The sequence below is a fragment of the Oncorhynchus clarkii genome, chromosome 16 (genome assembly GCF_045791955.1).
Source record: "Oncorhynchus clarkii lewisi isolate Uvic-CL-2024 chromosome 16, UVic_Ocla_1.0, whole genome shotgun sequence".
Taxonomy (NCBI): domain Eukaryota; kingdom Metazoa; phylum Chordata; class Actinopteri; order Salmoniformes; family Salmonidae; genus Oncorhynchus; species Oncorhynchus clarkii.
Genome location: NC_092162.1, coordinates 14543260 through 14566811, shown reverse-complemented (window position 1 = coordinate 14566811; position 23552 = coordinate 14543260). Strand labels below are relative to the sequence as shown.

At 42.9% G+C, this 23552-nt stretch overlaps 1 protein-coding gene across 1 annotated transcript; it reads left to right on the top strand.

Moving 5' to 3' along the window:
• The first annotated feature begins 992 nt into the window (after positions 1-992).
• Positions 993-22863, top strand: LOC139368017 (FERM and PDZ domain-containing protein 2-like). The gene is made up of 30 exons (XM_071106504.1): positions 993-1195; positions 3522-3643; positions 3983-4146; positions 4446-4691; positions 5169-5332; positions 5492-5651; positions 6553-6624; positions 6742-6916; positions 7068-7203; positions 7337-7475; positions 7661-7813; positions 8274-8459; positions 9459-9618; positions 9990-10179; positions 10607-10704; positions 10947-11030; positions 11124-11231; positions 13270-13386; positions 13888-14066; positions 14311-14412; positions 16968-17061; positions 17207-17292; positions 17826-18015; positions 18360-18577; positions 18876-18942; positions 19470-19708; positions 19827-19978; positions 20077-20194; positions 22270-22339; positions 22559-22863. The coding sequence occupies exons 2-26, from the start codon at positions 3523-3525 to the stop codon at positions 19505-19507; spliced, it is 3447 nt and encodes a 1148-aa protein (XP_070962605.1). The 5' UTR covers positions 993-1195; position 3522; the 3' UTR covers positions 19508-19708; positions 19827-19978; positions 20077-20194; positions 22270-22339; positions 22559-22863.
• The last annotated feature ends 689 nt before the right edge of the window (positions 22864-23552 follow it).

The window sequence follows — 23552 nt, the reverse complement described above, 5'->3', positions numbered from 1 at the left end:
TTGAATTGAGATTGGGTACCGGATATCCCCAAAAGTCCCCACAAGGATAGCAAAACAAGGAAAATTCTCCCAGCTAATTATTCTCACTTTTTAACTGTGCATTTGTTCTCGTGGGCCTAAGCTATTTTAGGTTTAGGGGTTAGGTTCAGGGTTCAAATCAAATTGAATACAATTTATTTTTCACATGCTCCGACACAACAGTTGTAGACTGCATTGTGAAATGCTTACTTAAGAGCCCTTTCCCAACAATGCAGTTAAAAAGTAAGAACAATTGGTAAACAAACGTTTGCCAATTGAACAGAAGGGAAATGCGGTTTATCCACTCGCCAACCTAGTCTCATCTGGTATCCCACACACTGGCCTCTATAACGCCTCCTATGGATGAGTAGTATGTCCTTCGCCCCAACTAATGGCAGTACTATTCCCTTCAGCGCCATTCTTTTAGGTTTACAATTAGGGTTAGGGTTATCAGGAGTTAGGTGTTGGTTTAGCGTTAGGATTTTGAATGGAAATGGTGTGTGTGTATGTGTGTGAGAGAGAGAGAGAGAGAGAGAGAGAGAGAGAGAGAGAGAGAGAGAGAGAGTGAGAGAGAGAGAGGGAGAGAGAGAGAGTGTGGGAGAGAGAGAGAGAGAGAGAGAGAGAGAGAGAGAGAGAGAGAGAACGTAAGAAAGTAAACAGATAGCAAGAGAAAGAGAGTGTTGGTGACTTTAGCCAAACAACAATCACACATTATAGTCGAAAAAAAATAAGATATATATATATATTATTAACACGGGTTGGATTAGTAGAATTGAGCAGAACAATACGTGTATCACTTGACTATTGAAAGATTAGCTAAATGTTCTTTCCCACACCGATTGGTTGACCACTAACTTGCTGCTTGTCAAACAGCTCCTGCGTAATCCAATTGAGTTCTTATACCTGGAGTCTAAAAATAGTCCAAATTGACCGAAAACCCAGTATCGATACATCGCTACGTTTGTGTACAGAACATTATATTCAATGAAGAAAATTACTTTTTTCCACGCTATCTTGTGATGGAATTATGGATAGATGAAAAATCGCTTGATAGGCTAGAAAAAGTAGCGAATGGAGAGTATAGCCACAGGTGGAATGCCGTGTGATGCTTGAGAAGATTACATTCGAGCTGGAGGTTTTCTGAAGAGGGACGTCTTCATATATTGAATGAAATTAGGTAAAGTTATGGGTTTAATTGGATAGAATTGCACAAAAATATAGACCTACATCTATTCAACACAAATGTGATATTCTATGAATGTCTAAAAGTCCCGGGAACACGACCAATGAGTAAGTGAATGAATGCCGGTATGTCATCGGGAGGTAATTGTGGCCTGATCTTGTCATTAGGTATTTACAGTTTAATTACAACATATTCCATCGACAGTTTCTAGACAATAACCTGGTAGGCATGATCAAGAGTTTATCGTCAGCGATAGTTTTAGCACATCAATTTAATTATTGGGCAAGTGATTTTGATATTTTGCCAGGATAAGAGTTAGTAAATATGTTTTAAATGTAACGACAGCATTAATATAGCCAGTTATCATGGCTTTATATTTAAATTATTTATATATTTTTGTACAAACTGTCCTGTTGCAAAAATAGACTTATATTTGTTTCTTTTCAGAGTAAACCAATTGAGAACGTGGTATTTAGGTAGTGGGCGTACCCATCAATAAATCTCACTTTGTTGATGTCCTTTATACCAGCCTTCTAATCTAAGATACAGTATTGCCATTTTACTGATACCTGCTATTGCAGCAGTAGTGCTTACTCCCTTCTGTCAGAAAACACAACCTTGTGTGAGTTACAGTTGAGTGATTGCCTACCTACTTATTTTGGGATAAAATTAATCTTCATTTTGCCGTTGTTTATGAGAAACGCTATTTTATAGGACTACTTTGAAAGTAATGTCGTCATGAAATAAAATGGCGAATGCTTAGTCTCGGCTTGTAAATGCTGTCCTGTTCAACTGCACCCAGGTTGAAAAACAATAGGAACTACTGTGTTCCTGTAGAGCAGATACAATGGCTTTGTAGCAATTAGATCTCCCACTAAACCTGGTGTCTCCGGACAGTCTTTGTTGGCCCAGATCAATCCTTGATCAAATGTTGGTACAGAGCGTTTTAGGTGTCAGCTAACTCTGAGTATTGGTATGAAGATTACTTATTTAATTAGAGTTTAGCTATAGTATGAATACCCATCTACCCACAGTTATCCTCGATTCAAAACACCAACAAGGCTACACAATATATTGTTTAACTGTAATGACTAACCCAGCATAATTAACTCCCTAGAGTATATATTTTTGGAGACGTTTCCACCTGCAGGAACCAGAGATGCTACACAATCAATTACATCGCTGACATTAATTTTATTATAGTTCTGTGTCATCATTTGATTTAGTTTATATTTTTAGTAATCAACGTATGATTTTAGAGTGAAATGGGATACCACCTTGTTGTTCCATTCATCACTCAGTCAGTGTATAACTCCACAACTTTGAGGTTTAATTTAAAGAAAAGTAAACCAGCATCCCTCTAAAATAAGGTTTTATATGCACACAAAAACATAATACCTAATGGGTTGTTCCAACCTCCTTGCTCCAAAATACTTTTTCATGTATTACATTTAGTAATGTTTTTTTTTTTTGTCCCAATTTCTTGTGGAACGACCCTAATTCTAAAATGCCATCGCTGTTTAGTGAAATCACACGAGGTAAACTAATTTAATATGTCAGAGAACCTCAGCACTGTCACTTCTCATCTCAACGCTTCACCGTCACCTTGGTGACGAGAGGGGGGGAAAAATTCAAAGGCACAGAGAGAGCAGAGACATTAGAGCAAATCCTTCAGGCTCTGTGAAAGCCAATTACCGGTATTTGCCAACTGAAAGTTCAGTTTGAATGTGTGAAAGCCTGGTGTGCGTGTGTGAGGAAGAGGGGGGAGGGGGTGTGTCTCTATTGCCTTCCATTAGACCAAGCATTGGCCTTACTCATTGTACTCTAGATATTTATCCTAATATCTCTATATTCTCAGCGAAAAGGATCAGTTTGAGATAATGATTTATGCGATAAGACAGTACGGTTGTGTGGACCCGTTTTAAAACTCCGAAATTATTCTGGAAATGATTAAGTTTCTTACATTCAACAGTTTCATTGTAATCCAAATATCAGCTTCGCTTATTTTTTCACTTAGACTATGATGAAACATATATTGCTCATCAAATAACATCAGATTGAATTAGTCACATGCTTTGTAAACAGCAGGTGTGGACTAACAGTGAAATGTTTACTTACAGGCCTTTTCCCAACGATGCAGAGAAAAATATAATAGAGTCTATAATAGAGAAGTAAAACACGTAATAATAAATACACAACGAATAACGAGCACTTGGCTATATGCAAGGGGTACCAGTACTGAGTCCATGTGCCCCCCCCCCCCCCCCCCCCCCCCCTTATATAATATATGACTGTATCTACCCATGGCTGTGTCCCCCAGGATGGGCACGTTCGTGACCCTGGCAGAGGTGCTGGAGGCCCGGGGGTCACCTCTGGAGGAGGATGAGGTGTGGCGTCTGCTTTTGGGCACCGCCGAGGCCTTAACGGACATCTCCCCCAAAGGTACCTGGGCACATTTATATCCCATTACTGACCCATGAAAATACCCACTGGCAGTTGCTAAAAGGATCTTTAGGTCTTAAAGGGATTGCTCATGGCCCATTAAACATTTGTCCCATGTTTGCAGACCTAAAAAGTGGTCTAATATCCCATGACTTCTGTTGTTACATGCCTCTTTATGCATTAGAAGAAATAGGCCTCAAACCCGAAATGAATGGGAAAGATAGGCACCACCATATCATATCGTGCTCTACATCTGACAAACATACCTTTTTGGAGTGAGTTATTCCTATAGCCATGCAGACATGCAAGTTAATAGTATGTCTTTTGTCTTGTTGTCAGGTCCTGGTAACATGTGCAGTGTACTGAGCCCCGGCTCTATGTTACTGTCAGCCAGTGGGAACCTTGCTTTTAAAAGCTGTGCCCGGTCTGGGGACCTGGGCTCCTTCACTGCTCCAGAGGTACAGGCTGGACACGCTGCCTCCAACAGGACAGCCTCAGAAAAGGTCATCAATAAATCCTGCTCTTAGAGTAATCATAATAATAATAATAGATGTAATGAAAAGCGCTATAGAAAATACAAGTAGAATCTCGAAGTCGGTTAAAAAAAATTGTACACACTTTTTTTTTAAATTATGTAATTGTATATCGCTACTAGCGTAGTTCCAGATCTGTCTGTGCTGTCTGGAAAACTCCTATGGTTATTGGCATGACATCTCACCACTGTTTTGGTTCTTGACTTTTGGTTTTACATGAATTCCTCTGGAAGGATTTGACTCATTTTTGTGTGTTGTTTTTTTTTCAGATGGTTGTATATTCCCTAGGAATGACCCTCTACTGGTCCGTTGATTATCAACTACCTCAAAACCAGCCCATTCAGCTGAGTGGCAAACTGAACAACCTGTTGCTGAGCATGTGTGAGGACACGGTCCAGAGACGAGCGGATCTCGTGACTGTGCTGGAGACCTGTGACCAGCACATCAAGACTGCTCAACTGCCCCCACCAGAGAAGCTCATCAAACAGCTAGTAGAAGATGTGTTTAGGGACTCTGTGAGTTCACCCACATTCCCTTTGGTTTATGAAATGCACCTCTAGTCAGTATAGGTATCACTGTACCTACCTGGCTGTTGTGTATGCAAAACCCTGGTCTACAGGTATACATTTGGCAGTCATACGTGAGTCATTATCTCTTAATTTTGTCTCTTTGTTATCGATACGCTGAAATTGAGATCGGTCTTGCCCAGTTTGGTATAGGCCTACACATAGGGCGGCGCACAATTGGCCCAGCATCGTCCAGGTTTGGCCGGTGTAGGCCGTCATTGTAAATAATAATTTGTTCTTAACTGACTTGCCTAATTAAATAAAGTGTCCGTTGAAGTGGTGGGGGAGACATGAAGTCATTAACTTGAGCTTTTAGCTCTGTATGTCTGTAGCTCTGAAGCTGGGTTTGTGACATATGGTTATTTTTAAGGATAGGTCAGTGCAACTTTTCTAATTCAGTAGCTGCAATTTTATTTGGTTTTCTAGGTCAATCATGTGTCTATGGCTGAGAATGGTCCTCAACTTACTGACCGGAGTCAGATGGTCAGAGAGAGGATTCACAGTTTCTCAGGAAGTGCCTCGTACCATAACTCTACCTGGGCGCTGAGAAACAGAAGCAACTCAACATTCCAAGTCGAGCTCAGCAGAGGGTAAGAACCTAGCCGGCGCCTTTCAAACAACAAAGGCTCATTTTGACCGTAATACACAAAGTATCAGCTTTACAAATGTGTTTTTTTTTTAAGGGATAGTTCACCCAACAGTCTGTGGACAATAAATTAAAGAATCCATGTATTCTTTTTTTCTTACAGAATTGCCCAGGGGCTACGTCACAGAGAGAGTTACTGCAGCTATCAATTCCGTAACCCCTGTAGTTCTTACCTGGATGGCTTTCGCCGAGGCAGCATCAGACCTATACCATATGTGTATCTGAACGAGTCCACTGTCAGTCTTAATGAAAAGAAAGCCAAGGTATGATATCATAGAGAGTCATGTGACATTTTGGGTTGAAATACCAGAAGATATAGTACATATATACAGTGTGTGTATATATGTGTGTGTGTGTGTGTGTGTGTGTGTGTGTGTGTGTGTGTGTGTGTGTGTGTGTGTGTGTGTGTGTGTGTGTGTGTGTGTGTGTGTGTGTGTGTGTGTGTGTGTGTGTGTGTATATATATGTGTGTATACAATTGTGGATTCGGCTATTTCAGCCACACCTGTTGCTGACAGGTGTATAAAATCGAGCACACCGCCATGCAATTTCCATGGACAAACATTGGCAGTAGAATGGCCTTACTGAAGAGCTCAGTGACTTTCAATGTGGCACCATCATAGGATGCCACCTTTCCAACAAGTCGGTTTGTCAAATTTCTGCCCTGCTAGAACTGCCCTGGTCATCTGTAAGTGCTGTTATTGTGAAGTGGAAACGTCTAGGAGCAACAGTTTGGGGAAATGTCTTGTGGCAACAGTTTGGGGAAAGTCATTTCCTGTTTCAGCATGACAATGCCCCTGTGCACAAAGCAAGGTCCATACAGAAATGGTTTGTTGAGATTGGTGTGGAAGAACTTGACTGTTCTGTACAGAGCCCTGGCCTCAACCCCATCGAACACCATATGCGAGCCAGGCCTAATCGCCCAACATCAGTGCCCGACCTCACTAATGCTTTTGTGGCTGAATGGAAGCAAGTCCCCACAGCAATGTTCCAACATCTAGTGGAAAGCCTACCCAGAAGAGTGGAGGCTGTTATAGCAGCAATGGGGGGACCAACTCCATATTAATGCCCATGATTTTGGAATGAGATGTTCGACGAGCAGGTGTCCACATACTTTTTGTCACATAGTGTAGTTCTTAACGTTTCCCTCTTTTTTTATGTGCAGGATGTGGGTCCAGAGTTTTTTCGAATGTTAGATGAGCCACTGGTTGTCTTGGAGCTGCCCGGATCCATTGTTGTAATTATGACTTTTCATCATCAAGAACTCCATCATCAAATGCTTTTTTTTTACATCATCCCAACTATCACCAGCCTGTCTATCTATTAATCACTATCTTTCTGTCTGCTAATCCAGTCAAAGAAAGGGAAGTCTCACTCCACTATGAGGGAGCTGAGTGTGGTCATGCCAAACGGACAGAGCATCCTGGTCAAGTGTGATGTCAAGTCAGGAGGAGGGGATGTCTTTGATATGATTGTTGCCCACTCCAACCTGATTGAACACTTCTACTTCGGCCTTGCTTACATTGATGGTAATTGACCAGGTTCACTAGTGTTTTTGTTTTGAATGGCTCTTGTCCGCTACCTGCTGATTTGTTGTTGTTTAACTACAGTTCTGAAAAAGTCTTTACATGGTTGATGTGTTAAACATGTCACTCTTTTTCATCTTGTCTCGGTTTTTAGATAATGAGTTTTTCTTCCTGGACAATGACACAAAGATATCCAAGGTTGCCCCCCATAATTGGAAGAAAGTGCCTACGTCCACGTTTGTCCTTTTCTTCAGGGTCAAATTCTTCGTCCACGACATCGCTCTACTTTTGTAAGTACAGTACGACACATCCTCCTATGCTCACACTGTGTCGTATTGAAGGACGACCTATAGAATCCATAGAGGTCAGGCAACATGGTCCACCGATTTCTCTATGTAAGCATATTCTGGGTTTTTTTGGCAGGCACAAACTGACTCGTCACCAGTACTACCTACAGCTGAGGAAAGATATACTGGAGGACAGGTTGTCCTGCTATGAAGAGACAGGCCTATATCTGGGTGCCTTGGCTCTCCAAGCAGAGTATGGAGACTGCATGCCTGAGGTGTTTGCTACTTTTTATTTTAGTTATATGGTCATGAAGTATCTTTGATATGCTGTATCGCACAATTGTCACATGATTGGTCAAGGTCTAGGCGGATTGATCTGCATACTTAAGTATCAATTGCCTTGTTAGTATTTTGTAATATTAGCTCTGGAAATGTTATAGTTGAGTGATCTTTTCTAAAGGTTTATGGGAGGAACTACTATCGACCAGACCAGTACATTGCCAAGAGCGTCATGGAGAAAAGAGCCCTGCCTTACCTAAAGGACGAGTTGCTACGGTTACATGCCAACAACTCCACGATGAGTACCGACGAGTCCGAGCTTGAGTTCCTCAAGGTAACATGAACCAATGAAAACGCTTCATAGAGTTCTACGTTTTATATCGTTATATTCATGTTATTAGTTTCATACTCAGTGGACTATATTTGAATCATTACACCAAAAGGCTGTGGCACAGTGGATTAATGGTGAACATATGGTAATATAGTATATTACATAAATGTTTGGCTTGTATTCTTAGCCCGTGTGGTAAACTTAAGCACATCGGCAGTTCCCGGTTTCCACTAGATTTCACAGCCACAAAGTCAAAATATCATAAAAAATCATGAAAACAAAATTTGCTTCTTGGTCTTATTATAAGGTTAGGGTTGGGCATAAGGTTAGGAGTGTAGTTAGGGTTAAAATAAAATGTAATAAAGAGAAATTGTAGAGATAGGCGTGGTTTATATGATGTTTATGACTTTGTGGCTGTGGAAGCTAGTGACGACCCAGTTCTAACATCTAACTTCCTCCCCAGGCCACCCAGCAGCTTCCTGAGTACGGTGTTCTGTTCTACCGCGTGGGGCGCGAGAAGAAGCCAGTCATCGGAGAGCTGATCCTCGGAGTGTGTGCCAGAGGAGTCATAGTGTATGAGGTTAAAGATAGCTCTCGCTCCACGAGTCAGACATTCCACTGGTGGGAAACAAACAGTATCTCCTCCTCTGTGAGTATTATGCCTTAGATAATGCATAACTCAGTTTTTAACATTTTAAAGTGGCACTCCAATCTCCTTTTCATCTCAAAAAAGAAAATCGGGTGTTAATCCTGATTTACTTAACAAAAGGCACATCTCAATAGGTGGTCCAGGTATCCTCATGACATGGCACAAGTGGGGGAGCCTTTCCTTTCTTTTTTACCCCTCTTTTATTAAAATATATTCTTTTACCCCCTTTTTATCCCCAATTTCGTGATATCCAAATGGTAGTTACAGTCTTGTCCCGTTGCTGCAACTCCAGTACGGACTTGGGAGAAGCGAAGGTCGAGAGCCATGCGTCCTCTGAAACACGACCCTGCCAAGCCACACTGGTTCTTGACACACTGCTCTCTTAACCCGGAAGCCAGCCGCACCAATACGTCGGAGGAAACACCGTACAACTGGCGACCGTGTCAGTGTGCATGCGCCCGGCTTGCCACAGGAGTCGCTAGAGCGCGATGGGACAAGGACATCCCGGCAAAGAAACAAGGAAACCCCTCCCCTAACCCGGACGAAGCTGGGCCAGTTGTGGGCCGCTTCATGGGTCTCCCGGTCGTGGCCGGCTGCGACACAGCCCGGGATCGAACCCCCCTGACCTTTACCCTTTTGTTCTCTGTTGTTCTTCAAGCAAGGAGGGAGGCCGATGACATAACGGATTTCCATCAGACCAACTCCTTAAAGTTTGCAGTTGTGTTTAAAATGCACTATTATGCTCAATGTATTTTTTTTTACCCTTTTAGTGTGTGTATTTGCTGTATTTATACTTGGGATATTAGTTTCCAGCAGTAAAAGTGTTTTCTTTTTTTATTCCCGGAGATTGATTTTAATAAAGGAAACTGAGGAATATTGAAAGTGAATATAGTTGACTATAAAGTGTTTGTTTAGTCAGTGAATTTTGTAGCGGTTGTTTTGTTGGATTGTTATGTCTGTAAATACCTTAACCCCTCCTCGCTCTCTGTCCCACCACAGTGCCGGAAATTTGTCATCGAGAGCAGAGGGAGCGCGAGAAAGCACACCTTTGTCACCGAGAGATCCAAGACCGCCACGTACCTGTGCAACCTCTGCTCTGCCCAGCACAAGTTTCACAATGAGATGAACTCTCGCCAGCTCGGACACAGTCTGGCCTCAGGTCAGAACATTTTATGATGACATCATAACTGGTAAAGTCACATGGTCAAGAAAAAACTCCTGGCCCAAACCATAACCACTTCTACATTCCTGTAAATAGTGTCCCAGTGACAGCTTGTTCTGATTCTATACAGTTTGTGTCCTGTTCTTGGTGAATCTTTTTTTGCCAGACCCTTCAGTCATATACAGTATATAGCTAATAAGCTATATATCTCGCTAATGTACCATGTGGGCTTATTGATAGGCCAAACAGAGAAACTTCTGGATCATTGGATTATAGCACAGTTATTGGATCTACATCTATCTTGATTTCATTATAGCCACCTTTGACCAACCTTGATTTGAACGAAAGAGCCCTTTTTTTCTTTCCAGAGGACAACATAGTGCAATATGCGGCAGTGTGTCAGGCACAGAACAGCCGGATGAACAGGAACTCTGAGACCGTACTGACAGACAGCGGTCTGACCACACCGCAGGACGGCTCCATGACCAAACTGTGTGATGACATCGCTGCCAAGATCGAGGCGCGGATCAAACAGCAGCGTGTCCTCCACGAGCAGGGGTAGGAGTGATGGAGAGCATACCCGCTGGGAAAAGGCGCCAGTTCAACATCTATTTTTGAATTACATTTGGTTGACTTGTCAACTAACGTGACTTCAACGTGAAATCAACAAATGTCACCATGTCACTGGATTTAGGTTCAAATTTGGGTGAAAAAAATGACAAAATCCCCTTATGTTGATGACTTTATGCAAATTCACTTGGTTTCCCACGTTGATTTAACGTCATCACATTGAATTATTTTGTTGAAACGACATGGAAACAATGTTGATTCAACCAGTTTGTGCCCAGTGGGTAAAGTATCCTTCCCTGTATTGTCTCTGTCCGTGTACACTACTGTACATTCCTTTGCATTTAATTTCTTGCACGTTGTAAGTATTTCTATTTCCCTGCATGTTGTAAGTCATTTCTCCCTGTATAATTTTCAGCAGAAGGAGGCCATTGCCTGGGAACCTGTCCCCAGCCCTGTCTCGTGGGTCTGGGAAGTGTGGGTCAGAGGTCAACCCCATGTCCTCAGCAGGCAGAGGTATGGATAGATGATCAGCTCCTAAGAAAATTAACCTCTTAACACTGGGTAATCAGGTACAGGATCAAGTGTTCACATTCTGGAAGCGTTCCAAATCCGAGCACCGTGCGGTAGACATCCTCGCAACCATTGTAGTAGCCTGTCAGTATCATCCACAGAGATGGCATACGGGTTTCTTATGAGGTGCTGCGGTCAATGTACAGTAATGTGTTAAAAGGTAGCTGCGGTATTTCTGTCAACAGATGTTTTTGCCCAAATGAAGAGAGTCATATCAGAGAGAGAAGTCATTTGTGTGTGCCTAAAAAAAGACCCGAAGCTCGGCGTCGGTAAGTTCATCGCTTACAACATTTAGTCATGTATCCATTAATGGACTTGTTGTAGAATAGAACTAAAATGGAGAAGTACTTTTATCTATTCAGGTGTTGTGATAGTTGGAGAAGACACGGTGGGGAAGTATGACCTGGGTGTCTTCATAGCATCCATCGTGCGGGGAGGACCAGCGGATAAAGATGGCCGCATCAGACCAGGTAGGTGACTAGGTTTTATTTCTGGGCTCGTCTCCACAAAGCTCACACCGGATTATGACGCCTGGGCACATTGGTGAACAATAGCCTTGCATGCCAGGTTTATTTTTAAGTTCTCATGTGAGCTTTTTCTCTTGACACTGCCGGTTAATTAGTCATGACTAGGGCCCTATCTACACTCTTAGGAAAAAAATGGTGCCATCTAGAACCTTAAAGTGTTCTTCGGCTGTCCCCATAGGAGAACCCTTTGAAGAACCCTTTTTGGTTCCAGGTAGAACCCTTTCTACAGGGGGTTCTACATGGAACCCAAAAGGGTTCTACCTGAAACCAAAAAGGGGTCACCTGGAACCAAAAAGGGTTCTCCTATGGGGAAAGCCAAATAACCCCTTTGGAACTGTTTTTACTGAATGTAAAATCAGCAATAAAAGAAACGTCCTCACTGTCACTGTACGTTTATTTTCAGCAAACAAACTTAACAAGTGTAAATATTTGTATGATCATAACAAGATTCAACAACTGAGACATCTGAACAAGTTCCATAGACAAAATAAATGGAATAATGTGTCCCTGAACAAAGGGGGGGTCAAAATCAAAAGTAACAGTCAGTGTCTGGTGTGGCCACCAGCTGCATTAAGTACTGCAGTGCATCTCCTCCTCATGGACTGCACCAGGTTTGCCAGTTCTTGCTGTGAGATGTTACCCCACTCTTCCACCAAGGTACCTGCAAGTTCCTGGACATTTCTGGGGGGAATGCCCCTAGCCCTCACCCTCCGATCCAACAGGTTCCAGGCGTGCTCAATGGGATTGAGTTCTGGGCTCTTCGCTGGCCATGGCAGAACACTGACATTCCGGTCTTGCAGGAAATCACACCCAGAACGAGCAGTATGACTCGTGGCATTGTCATGCTGGAGGCTCATGTCAGGATGAGCCTGCAGGAAGGGTACCACATGAGGGAGGAGGATGTCTTCCCTGTAACGCACATTGCCAGCAATGACAGCAAGCTCATTCCAATGATGCTGTGACGCACCGCCCCAGACCATGACAGACCCTCCACCTCCAAATTGATCCCGCTCCAGTGTACAGGCCTCGTTGTAACGCTTTGACGATAAACGCGAATCCGACCATCACCCCTGGCGAGACAAGACCGCGACTCGTCAGTGAAGAGCACTTTTTGCCAGTCCTGTCTGGTTCAGCAACGATGGGTTTGCCCATAGGTGACGTTGTTGCCGGTGATGTCTGGTGAGGACCTGCCTTACTACAGGCCTATAAGCCCTCAGTCCAGCCTCGCTCAGCCTATTGCGGACAGTCTGAGCACTGATGGAGAGATTGTACGTTCCTGGTGTAACTCGGGCAGTTGTTGTTGCCATCCTGTACCTCTCCCACAGGTGTGATGTTCAGATGTACCGATCCTGTGCAGGTGTTGTTACACGTGGTCTGCCACTGCAAGGATGATCAGCTGTCCGTCCTTTCTCTCTGTAGCGCTGTCTTAGGCGTCTCACAGTACGGACATTGCAATTTATTGCCCTGGCCACATCTGCAGTCCTCATGCCTCCTTGCAGCATGCCTAAGGCACGTTCACGCAGATGAGCAGGGACCCTGAGCATCTTTCTTTTGGTGTTTTTCAGTCAGTAGAAAGGCCTCTTTAGTGTCCTACGTTTTCATAACTGTGACCTTAATTGCCTACCGTCTGTAAGCTGTTAGTGTCTTACCGTTCCACAGGTGCATGTTCATTAATTGTTTACGGTTCATTGAACAAGCATGGGAAACAATGTTTAAACCCTTTACAATGAAGATCTGTGAAGGTATTTGGGTTTTTACAAATTATTTTTGAAAGACAGGGTCCTGAAAAGGTGACGCTTCTTTTTTTGCTGAGTTTAGATGCAACTCCCAGTCTATTTTCGTATCCCCTATTTCTATGGTCTTTACAGATCTGAAGGAATTGGATAGGGGCTATGGGTAACTGTTGATTCTGGACCAGGACTAGGTGGATACCAACAAAATGATTATTTATATGAAATGTTGTGGTGATGTTCTCCCTCAGGTGGGCGTCTGATCTCTCTGAACCACACCAGTCTGGAGGGCATGACCTTCAGTGAGGCTGCAGAGGTCATGCAGAACAGCCCACAGGAGGTCACACTCATCGTGACCCAGCCAAAAGGTACTGGAAGTGCGTATATACAGTACCAGTCAGTACCAGAGAATGCCAAGAGCGTGCAAAGCTGTCATAAAGGCAAAGGGTGGCTACTTTGAAGATTCTGAAATATATAAAATATTTTGATTTGTTTACACTTTTTTTTGGTTACTACATGATTCCATATGTGTTATTTCATAGTTGTGATATCTTCACTATTATTCTACAAAATAGTAAAAATAAAGAAAAACCCTGGAATGAGTTGGAGTGTCCAAACTTTTGACAGGTACTATATATCTCTGCTCTGTTCAGGCTCATTTACTTTCCGTGATAAACTATATTTTAAGTCGACTGGCTTTTCAGCTAGATGTTTTAGTTAGAGCTCCAAATGGGAATTTACTTTTTCGTCCTCTCTGGATCTTCACTACATACATGGCTAGGCTTTCGTTATTAGTTGATAATTCCACATTTCAACTTTTATTACAATGTGAATTTTTTTGGTGTGTTTTTGTTGATGTTTCTTTACAGTTTCCTCGACACCCAACAACGTGAGATCTCCGCTATTGAAGACCTACGAGTCCCAGACCACTTTGAGGACTAACGTGCGCTCTGGGGAGGACGACCTGGATGAGATCGTGTCTGTCATGTTGACCCCAAAGACTGGCAGTAGATTGCAACTCCCTGATGTACGCATCCTCAACGCTCAGGTAACCAATGGCTACTGACCATCATCTCCTCCATGTTAAGGACAATACTCTACATGTGCTAAGATTGGGGAACAATTGTATTCATTTTGTACACAAACAAGACAACAAACATTAGCAATCAACTCTACATAATGTCAATTAAATCAACGAATAGAAACAAATACAATACAATCGTGCCTTTGTTGTGAATTGTATCATCCATCTTAATCTCATCATGAACTCTTATTCCCTATCCATTATCCAGGACTGCCACTCCAGATCTCCTTCCACAAACTGCTTCAGGGGTGGTGAGATCTCTGTGGAGCTGAAGAAGAAAGCTGGAGTAGGTTTAGGGATCAGTATCGCTGTAAGTGAACTATTTAATGTCTAACTCCCTAGGACAGCGCTAGAAATGACTGTTATACACATGATATAACCTCAAACTCCGGCCAGAGAGAACATTTCCCACCCAATACCCCAAGAGAGGGCCAGACAAGCTCCCATTTTTTCCTCAACATCTGATCTGAGATCAGTGATCTCACACCATTGTACGGAAGGGGTTTATTTTACTGGTCAGTGGTACTATAGGGAGATGGACCTACTGTACTTAAGTCTGGGATGGACAAATTAGTCTAGTCAGGAAGTCAGCTGCTTCTGTGTCTCTGGGTAGTAATCCTTTAGACCCCTGGGGTTAATCACCTTGGAGAGGGAGGAGCTGGAGCTGGACCCACTAGAGCCTGCAGCTTGGAGCCTGCCTGCTTACTGGACAGTACAGTAGGCTACGAGAGAGAGAGAGCAAGCGGGTGAGAGGGAGGGAAGGAGGGAAGGAGAGGGAGCAAGGGAGCGAAAGATCGAGAGAGGCAGAGAGAAAGGGAGCAGTAACAGCCTTCCAAGACGTCATTAAAATGCCTGTTAATTCTCATTAGGCCTGACTGGGATTTGGATGATGTGAAGGTGGATCAGGGATGAAAGCATCCCACACCACACTCCTGGTGTGTCTGTTGGCAGACATTCTATTTGTTTACCCCCTATGTGTGAGAGACCTATGTGTGAGAGACAGAGCGATAGATTGTAAGATCGTATAAACATACTATATTCCTTTTAATCTTGATACATCCCTCTCACCTAGCAGCCTGAGGGCTCTATTTTCGGCTGGCGTGAAGCCAGCGCAATTGTCAAACGCATGCCCTATTAAAACCGCCGCTCTTCTGTTTTCAAACCGTATGGCAAGGATTGGTCATTTACATGTCTTATATGAGCTCGTTTGCGCAGAGGTGGGCGGGGTGTGTCCTTAAAACGTGACCCAAAGTGCCAATTTCAGGCAGCGCTGGTGGGGATATTTAAGACCAACCAAAGCTGATCTTACCGGTAACGCGGTTGGTTTTGGCTTGGATTTGGACAGCGGAAACGCAGCTTATCCAGCCGTGACGCCCACTACCAAAATGCAAATGGAACAAGAGAGATGTGCTTTTTGTGCCCGTAAACCTCCCATTTAGTTTCATCTGATTGAAAAAACAATCATAACCTCCCCTCCTCTCAATGAAGACCATTTTCTTTTGTCCTGCCTAATGCATTTGCCAAGTAGGAAAGACGATTATAAAGGGTTTGACTCGTGAGACCACATACAGTCATTCTTAAATCACCAAAGCGTTATTAAAATGTTTTTTATTTGTACTATGTGAGGTTAGGGTTAGTTTGTACGTTATTTTAACCAGCTCTTTTTTTTGTGCTTAAATAACCCTCCCTGTATCCTACTGTATATGCCCATCATGGAACTAGACATGAGATGATCCGGTCACACTCGTATTTAGAAACATTTCAGTTATTTTCCTGTAACAATTGCTTGTTTACCCATTTCATTTTTTATAAAAGCTACACTTACCCTACTCGAACAAAAACTGGTTCAACAGCAATGTATCTGCTGTCTTCCTGATCCTGGCAATGCATTAGTCAAGTACCCTATCCATACAAGGTTTCTAAGTGGTCTACTTGTGAGGCTTTTGCAGTATTCACCATTCACATAAGCCAACCTGCCGTGCAAACTTTATTTCAAACTCCATTTTCAAAGAGCGCCTCTTGTCTGGTTACCGAAGACGGGCTGCTCCAAACTTATTTAAGTCATTTAAGGCCCTATCAACGGTGTCTGGCTTATTGAGAACGTGCTCAACACGTGTAATACAATTTACGGTAGCCTAGGATGTTTTATTTCAGGGGAAAGTGCATCGCGTAAAGGCCTATACTCGTTAAATCCAATTGCAACAATGTTGACTGTCTACGCTCCGAACATATTGAGCAAACATTGCATTTATTATTATTATTACTATTACTCATTACTGTAGCCTATGCTATTTAATAAACTGTATCGATCCACAATGAACCGGGAAGAGAATATTCCGTGCCCCCAGCCCAAATTACTGTTGATGGCAACTCAAAGACCTTCAATAACCTACAGAACATGAGACAACGGCATGCAGTATTAACCCATGAAACACGTCGATTGGCCAGTGATTGACCAAGCCCTCGTCGATTGGCCAGTGATTGACCAAGTCACACCTATAATTTATTTATTCATCAAAACCCTGTCCTTTTGCGGCACCGCCAGCTATTGCGCTCATAATTCCCGCAGTGAAAATAGCACAAATATTCCCTACACACCCCTGAAACTGTAGCTCTACTGCCAGAGCTAAGATTTACCATGGTGTTCGGTTTGTTAAAGTAGAGCCCAGAGAGTAGGGACTTATTATATTAGCATGAAAAAAATATGGGGAATTAACCCTTTATGGTACATTGTCATATTAAGCCACTTCAGCAATTAGTCAGACATGCAAAGGTTATTGATGGTGTACAGTATATTGATAAACTTAAATTTCAACCGAGACTGTCATGTTGTTGGATAATAACCTTGTGTTTCTGATTTGTCAGAGTGGTGTGAACACAGGCCTGCGTCATGGAGGTATCTACATCAAAAGCCTAGTCTGTGGAGGGGCTGCTGAGCAAGATGGCCGCATTCAGTCAGGTACAGTATAATGCTGAACAAGCGTTACTCTGTTACAGTAAAGCAACTGGAATAATAATGACATTTAAAGAACATTGTACTGAATTATTGCTTACACAAATTGAATTTAGATGAGTGAGATTTTGTGTGTGCTTGCATCTAACAGGTGACAGACTGCTGAAAGTTGATGGAATCATGTTTCAAGGGTTCACATATCAGCAGGCTGTGGAATGTCTGGCAAAAACAGGAAAGGTAAAGGAACATCAATATCTCAGCTGCAACACCAGGGCAAGGCAACACCAGGGCAAGGCAACACCAGGGCAAGGCAACACCAGGGCAAGGCAACACCATCATCGTTTTGCCTCTGCGTTGGCCTTTAACCGAACTGTGTACAAAACTGAGTGCAAACAAACACTGACATTTTAACATGTGTTCTGATTATGTGCTGTTTATCTTGTGCAATGTGAATATACCTGTGTATATACAGTACACTCTTAGAACAAAAGGTGCTATCTAGAACCTAAAAGGGTTCTTTGGCTGATCTCATAAGAGAACCCTTTTTGGTTCCAGGTAGAACCCTTTTGTGTTCCATCTAGAACTATTTCCACAGATGGTTCTACCTATATTATACAGGAATCAAAAATGGTTCTCCTATGGGGACAGCCGGAGAACTGTTTTGGAAGCCTTTTTTCTAAGAGAGTAGATTAAAACTAGTTTCTGAAAGGTACAGACTAATGAGAAGCATTAACTGTTGTTTGTCTTTATGTAACCGTTTCCTGTCCAAGGTGGTGACCCTGGTCCTGGAGAGGGAGAACATGAACAGCCTGCCCTGGGTGTCTCTGAGCCCAGACACAGGGTGCCACCTCTCCCCTCAGAGTTCCCACCGGGACATCACCCAGAAGAGGAACAACAGCTGCCCTGCTGTCATCACCCCCTACTTGGTCAAGCCCAAGGACTACAGCTTCGTGTCTGACGGTAAGGGATAGTAAATCATCGACAAGGGAACTTTAGTGTAAGGGGAACACTGGTGCTTCGAGGGACTGAGCTCAGAAGCATTGTCCCTGACTGAAGAAGGGATTAGAAATCAGCCAGACGAACAGGAGAAATATGACCAGCAGATGGTGTAAAATCAAGCAAGCACACCCACTGACAGGCAACTAAACCATCTTATCAGTATAGTGTGAGTGAATACAGTAGGTCTATTAGGCTTTTGTGAGAGAGAGTGTTACCTTTGACAGCTACCCAGTCTGGATCCACGGTCCAAGCCTCCCAAGGTGAACTCTGACACACTTCAATCCCCTAACCCCTCCACCCTACAGGGAACACCTTGGAGGTGACCTTGAATAAGAGGCTGAATGGCTTGGGCTTCAGCTTCCTGGTCCCTGAGCTCGAGCCCTTGAAAGGAGACTCGGGCAGTGGTCTTGTCCGGATCAAGAAGCTTTTCCCTGGCCAGCCAGCGGCAGAGAGTGGGCAGATCCAGGAGGGAGACGTCATCCTGGCAGTCAATGGAGAACCGCTGAAGGGATTGTCCTACCAGGTAAATATAGACGCAGACTGGTGTGACGTAATACGATTGTTCAACCGTAGCTCCAGGTGTGTGTTGGCATGCTGTATATGGGGGTGGGTGGGAGTGTTGGAAGACAGAGATATTGTGGAAATGGTAGTGTGAGAGAGAGGGTTTTTGTTTCACTCCGTGTGATTGATCTGTTCAATATTTCTGTATCACCACTCATTATCTTATAGGCTTATAAGGCTTACTATACATTATTATGGCCATTTCTCAGTCCGTAATTGTGGATGTGACAGTGAGTGACGGTTGTCTCTCTGGCATGTAGAGGGTGGTCACGCTGCTGAGAGGCTCTCCTCCTGAAGTCCGGTTGTCTCTGTGCCGTCCTGCTCCAGGTAAACACATATACATTCGGATGCAGGTTGATGTTTATTGCCATGAGTCTTGTCCTGGAGGAAGAACAGAGCAATTTTCTCTTAGATAGGCAAGCTGCAAAGTAGAAATTGGTTTTATTCATGAAAATTAAGACTAGCTTTTTAGTCTTAATTTAAGGTTAGGGTTAGGCATTAGAGTTAACAGTGTGGTCAAGGTTAGGCATTAGGGTTAACAGTGTGGTTAGGTTAGGCATTAGGGTTAACAGTGTGGTTAGGTTTAAAATCAGATTTTATGACTTTGTGGCTGTGCCTCCAGAACAACATCCATGATGAAAAACACTAACCTGCTATCCGGACAACATAATCCAATTTACAGTTTTTCCTTTCACAAAGTAATGTCAGCATAGCTTTAATTCATTTAAATGTTACCTTTTTGGAAGACACATTTTCATCTTTCACACCTAAAGAAGTTGTCTTTTTATGCAGAGGCTAACATCAAACTGCATGTACTTCTCATTCCTTCCCTTCCCATTTTGATATCTTCCAAGGAATTCTGCCTCCCATTGAAACGTTGTTTTGCACCTGAGTGATGTCACACCTCAGTACGTGAGCACCAATGGGAGTTCAGGAATATACTTCCTGAAAGACAGAGAGGAGATCTTCGAGGAGCAGGACAGGGGAAGATCTGTCCAGATGAAAGAGTAGGACCGGGGGAGACACCTGGCCCTCCCTACCTTGTAGCAGAGCCCTGGGCCTGACATGACGGATTACAGAACCCACCTGGATGGTGGGTGGATGGGCAGTACCAGCACTGCAAGACATATCACAAGATACCTCATAATGTCAGATTCAGTTTAAAGACTGCAAAAATGTCACCTGAATATTTATGAAATGATTATTTTCAGCATCTCTGCGTTCTATGAGTCAGAGGGGTTGGATGAGTCGCCCCGCAGACAAGAACCAACTGTGTCATGTTACAACAGCCAGGAGGCACTGCTGAGGTCAACTCGTGTGAGGTGAAGAAAATGCTAAACGATGGAAATCTCTTGCTACTTAGGTAAATAATAGTTAGTTTAAAGTCTAGTGACATTAATGTTTGAAATATATGAAATATATATATTCGGATCAAGGCAATGACCTTTTTTCTTTTCCAAGATTCTGTTGAACACCAGAAGAGGCGAAAGAGTTGGTTGGACTGGGGGCGTGGGGGTTCTACAGTGTGAACCCTTGACGATAAGGAGAGAACTATTAAACAAGCTCAGTTGGTTTGAAGGTGAGGGGGACTGTATGGTGAGGGGTTCTGTGAACTGTGTGCTTTTCCCTGAATGCGGATGTGGCTTCAGCTCTGGCACAGAAAGACAGACGGTATACAAACATAGAAAAGGTGTATGATTGAGGTACTATGGTCACATAGGGAGGCCTGATATAGGAGCAGGACTTAACCACCGTCCTGCTTTAATAACCTGATAATAACCTGATAATAGCCTGATAGTCACCCGTGCGTCACAAAGTGACATCATTTTGAATATTGAGTAGCTCCCTGTGTGTTTATACTAGAGACTTACCGTTTCTTGTAGTGGCTGCAGCTCAATCCCCTCTTTCCGCCGATATAAGGTTTGCACATATTTCATAACATGGGGCTTGTGAAAGCTGCCTTTATTATTTTTTTTACACATGAGAGGATCCAGACAAGAAAATCACTTTTTCTATTTAATTGGAAATGAAACTCAAATCTTACTGCAGGCAATACCATCAGAATCTCACCCCAGATCACCTCCCATGAAGGGCATAAAGCATGCGCTATGGTCAAGTTCATATAGTATACAATGTAGGTCAAGTCACCGAAAGTGCAAACATTTAGTATGCGGGAAAAGGGTACACCCTGACGGTCTTTGTAAAGCAATGCATTTCCTCCACGTGCGCCATCGATCTCTCACTCGTTTGCAATAGGAATGGGAAATGGGAAAATAACGTTTAACGTTTCTTCACCTGTCTGTGTCTTACTTCAAAAAACAAACTTGATAACTTGAAAGCTCTGATTTCTAGGGTCGTTTTAAGGTGTCAGTCTTGAAAATCTGTTTAGCCATTTTGTGACTCACTACCAAAACCAGATGTGACTGGTTTCAAATGGCCAAGAGAGGTCATGTACTCTCTTACTCCTGTCTAGTGGACAAACTGGGAATCAGGCAGGGGATATATTCACATAACTGGGTAGGCAGAGGCTTCTGATTTCTCCTCATATGAATGTCATTTTTGTAATATGAAACATTATTCCTGTAATATGGAACATTATTCCTGTATGACGAAAAAAGTTCAAGAAACCCTGTATATTTCAGGGTTCTGTAATGTTTCTGACACATTTATCAGATACCCTCAGTTCTTACCTTTTTCTAACAATATTAATAATTTGTTTGTAAGATTTATCGTTTTGAAACCGAAATTGTATTATTCTTTATGAGGGTAGTATACAATATTATGCATCGTTTATACAATGCCACTAGAGGGAGTCAGAGTTGAACAGGCTTTAAATACACCTCACTGTTATGTAGGGTTGGTTGTTCAGCAACAAAACCGACGGGTGCTCAACTAAGGGGCAAAACAGACTGGGTTGGCTTAGATCGTTGATAAAATGTAAACTATATTTTGTCTCCAATGTTTTATTTAAAACATAAATAAAATTGCACAATGAGCACTTGTTGTCTCATACATTTTTACAGTTGTTGGTTAGCTAGCTGTCATTTTTTTTTTGCCGTAAAAGCATAGACGTGACATCAGTCAAAACACCTCAAAACAAGACATGGTATCAAGAACAATTTCAAAACGAGCTGAAACTAGGAACTTACGATTCACCACCTGGCAGTTTCTTGTCATTGTTGACAAGAATCTGAAACTGTCTATCTGGCCATCCAGAACCATAACAACACACGGCCTTCTGCCCCCTTTGAAGTGGACACATCGTTTTCGTGACGTTGCCAGCCAACCAGTCTATATATCCCCTTGGCGGTGTTCATGAATAGAGATCAGGTCGTCAGAGTAAAACCTTGACACTGGTAAGCCAGTTAAGGTGTGACCTGGGGTTAGTTAGGTGAAGTACTTTGGCCAATATCCACTGATACAGGGATCACATCTATTTAAGGTCGAACAGAACAGAGCTCTTACAGAGTGATCTCAGGCTTTCGCTGCTTGCTAGTGCAGCTATCAATTCACACATACGCAGTTAAAACATACTAGTTAAATGGATCCCAGATTTGAACTAATATTTACATAATGCCCAGGGCTACATGGCCTGCCCTCTACCTTTTACATTTACATGTATTATTCATATATTATTATTTATTTATTCAACAGTGTATATTATAGCCTGGAGGGTGATCTCGGACAGATTGCACCACTAATGCAGTGCCTAATCAAAGAAAAGGTAAGCAAATAACACTATTTATTTGAGCCATAAAGCTATTGTCCACTGGGAGGCAGCATAGGGCTAAAAACGATTCACTACCCTCTGATGCTGTCCCTATCTCATCTCTTCTTTGCCTCAAACCTAGGTTGGTTGGGGAAAGTCTTACCAAAGATGTCTCACTAAGAAGTCGTTTTGCTAGATTTTTGGTTTGTAACTCATCTTTTCCTCTCTTTACAGACGGAGCTACAGAACGCCATATGGTGCAGCGTGGTGACAGCCCCTGAAACACATGAAATGAACATTACGTCTGACTGTTGATACACTCATACGTTCATCTTTGAATGAACTCCTACCTCTGTTTAGTCTAAACGTCTGCAGGATCCCACTGATTCGGACATGGTCCTTAGAGCCACACTGCATGATGGGTACTAAGTGTCAATGGCCTAAATTAGTAGCAGTTCAACCATGTGGATGTCTAGCTGTGACAAAGGCACAACAAACATAAGATTCTGGTCTTGTTTCTGAATTCTACTGTATTAAAGACCTCTTTTAGACATCATCGTCTTGCCTGTGTGTGTGTGTGTGTGTGTGCGTGTGTGGCGAGGACATTCTCACCTTTACTGTTAAGGTCAGGCTACAAGTTCTACCAACTAAATATAATCTAGCACTCTGGTACCCTGTAAACCATGGTCCATGTTGTATTCTACATGAGTCAAGTGTAATGGAGTCCATTGCCCGTGTTGTGAAGGGCTGCTGTTCACACAAGGATTTGTACATTGCTAGACATGACCGCCTTGTTACCTCAACACCGGTACCCCCTGTACATAGCCCCGCTATTGTTATTTACTGCTGCTCTTTAATTATTTGTTACTCTTATCTCTTTTTTTTGTGGTATTTTCTTAAATCTGCATTGTTGGGTTAAGTAAGCATTTCACTGTAAGGTATTTCACCTGTTGTATTCAGCGCTTGTGACAAATAAAATTTGATTTGATTTGTTGACCAGATATCCAGCGAGGTGAGACGAGTAGTCACACAATAATTCCAGCACGTGTGCTGTTGGTGAAAGAGGAAGCTGGTTTGATGTTGATGTGTGCCAAATATGCCTGATATAGTTTTTCTTTGGGGGAGGTGCTCGTTTTGGAAGTGGGCTGCTCATGTGACGGCTACATGGAGCAGGCCTTTGCAGAGACACTGTTTAAATACCAGCCCCACGTGGCACGCTTGGACAGCC

Excerpts from the sequence above, each read along its gene's own strand:
- LOC139368017 (XM_071106504.1), top strand. The coding sequence starts at position 3,523 with ATGGGCACGTTCGTGACCCTGGCAGAGGTGCTGGAGGCCCGGGGGTCA. Across the intron at positions 8,460-9,458 it reads CAAACAGTATCTCCTCCTCT|TGCCGGAAATTTGTCATCGA; the intron begins GTGAGTATTATG and ends GTCCCACCACAG. Across the intron at positions 17,062-17,206 it reads AGATGGCCGCATTCAGTCAG|GTGACAGACTGCTGAAAGTT; the intron begins GTACAGTATAAT and ends TGCATCTAACAG.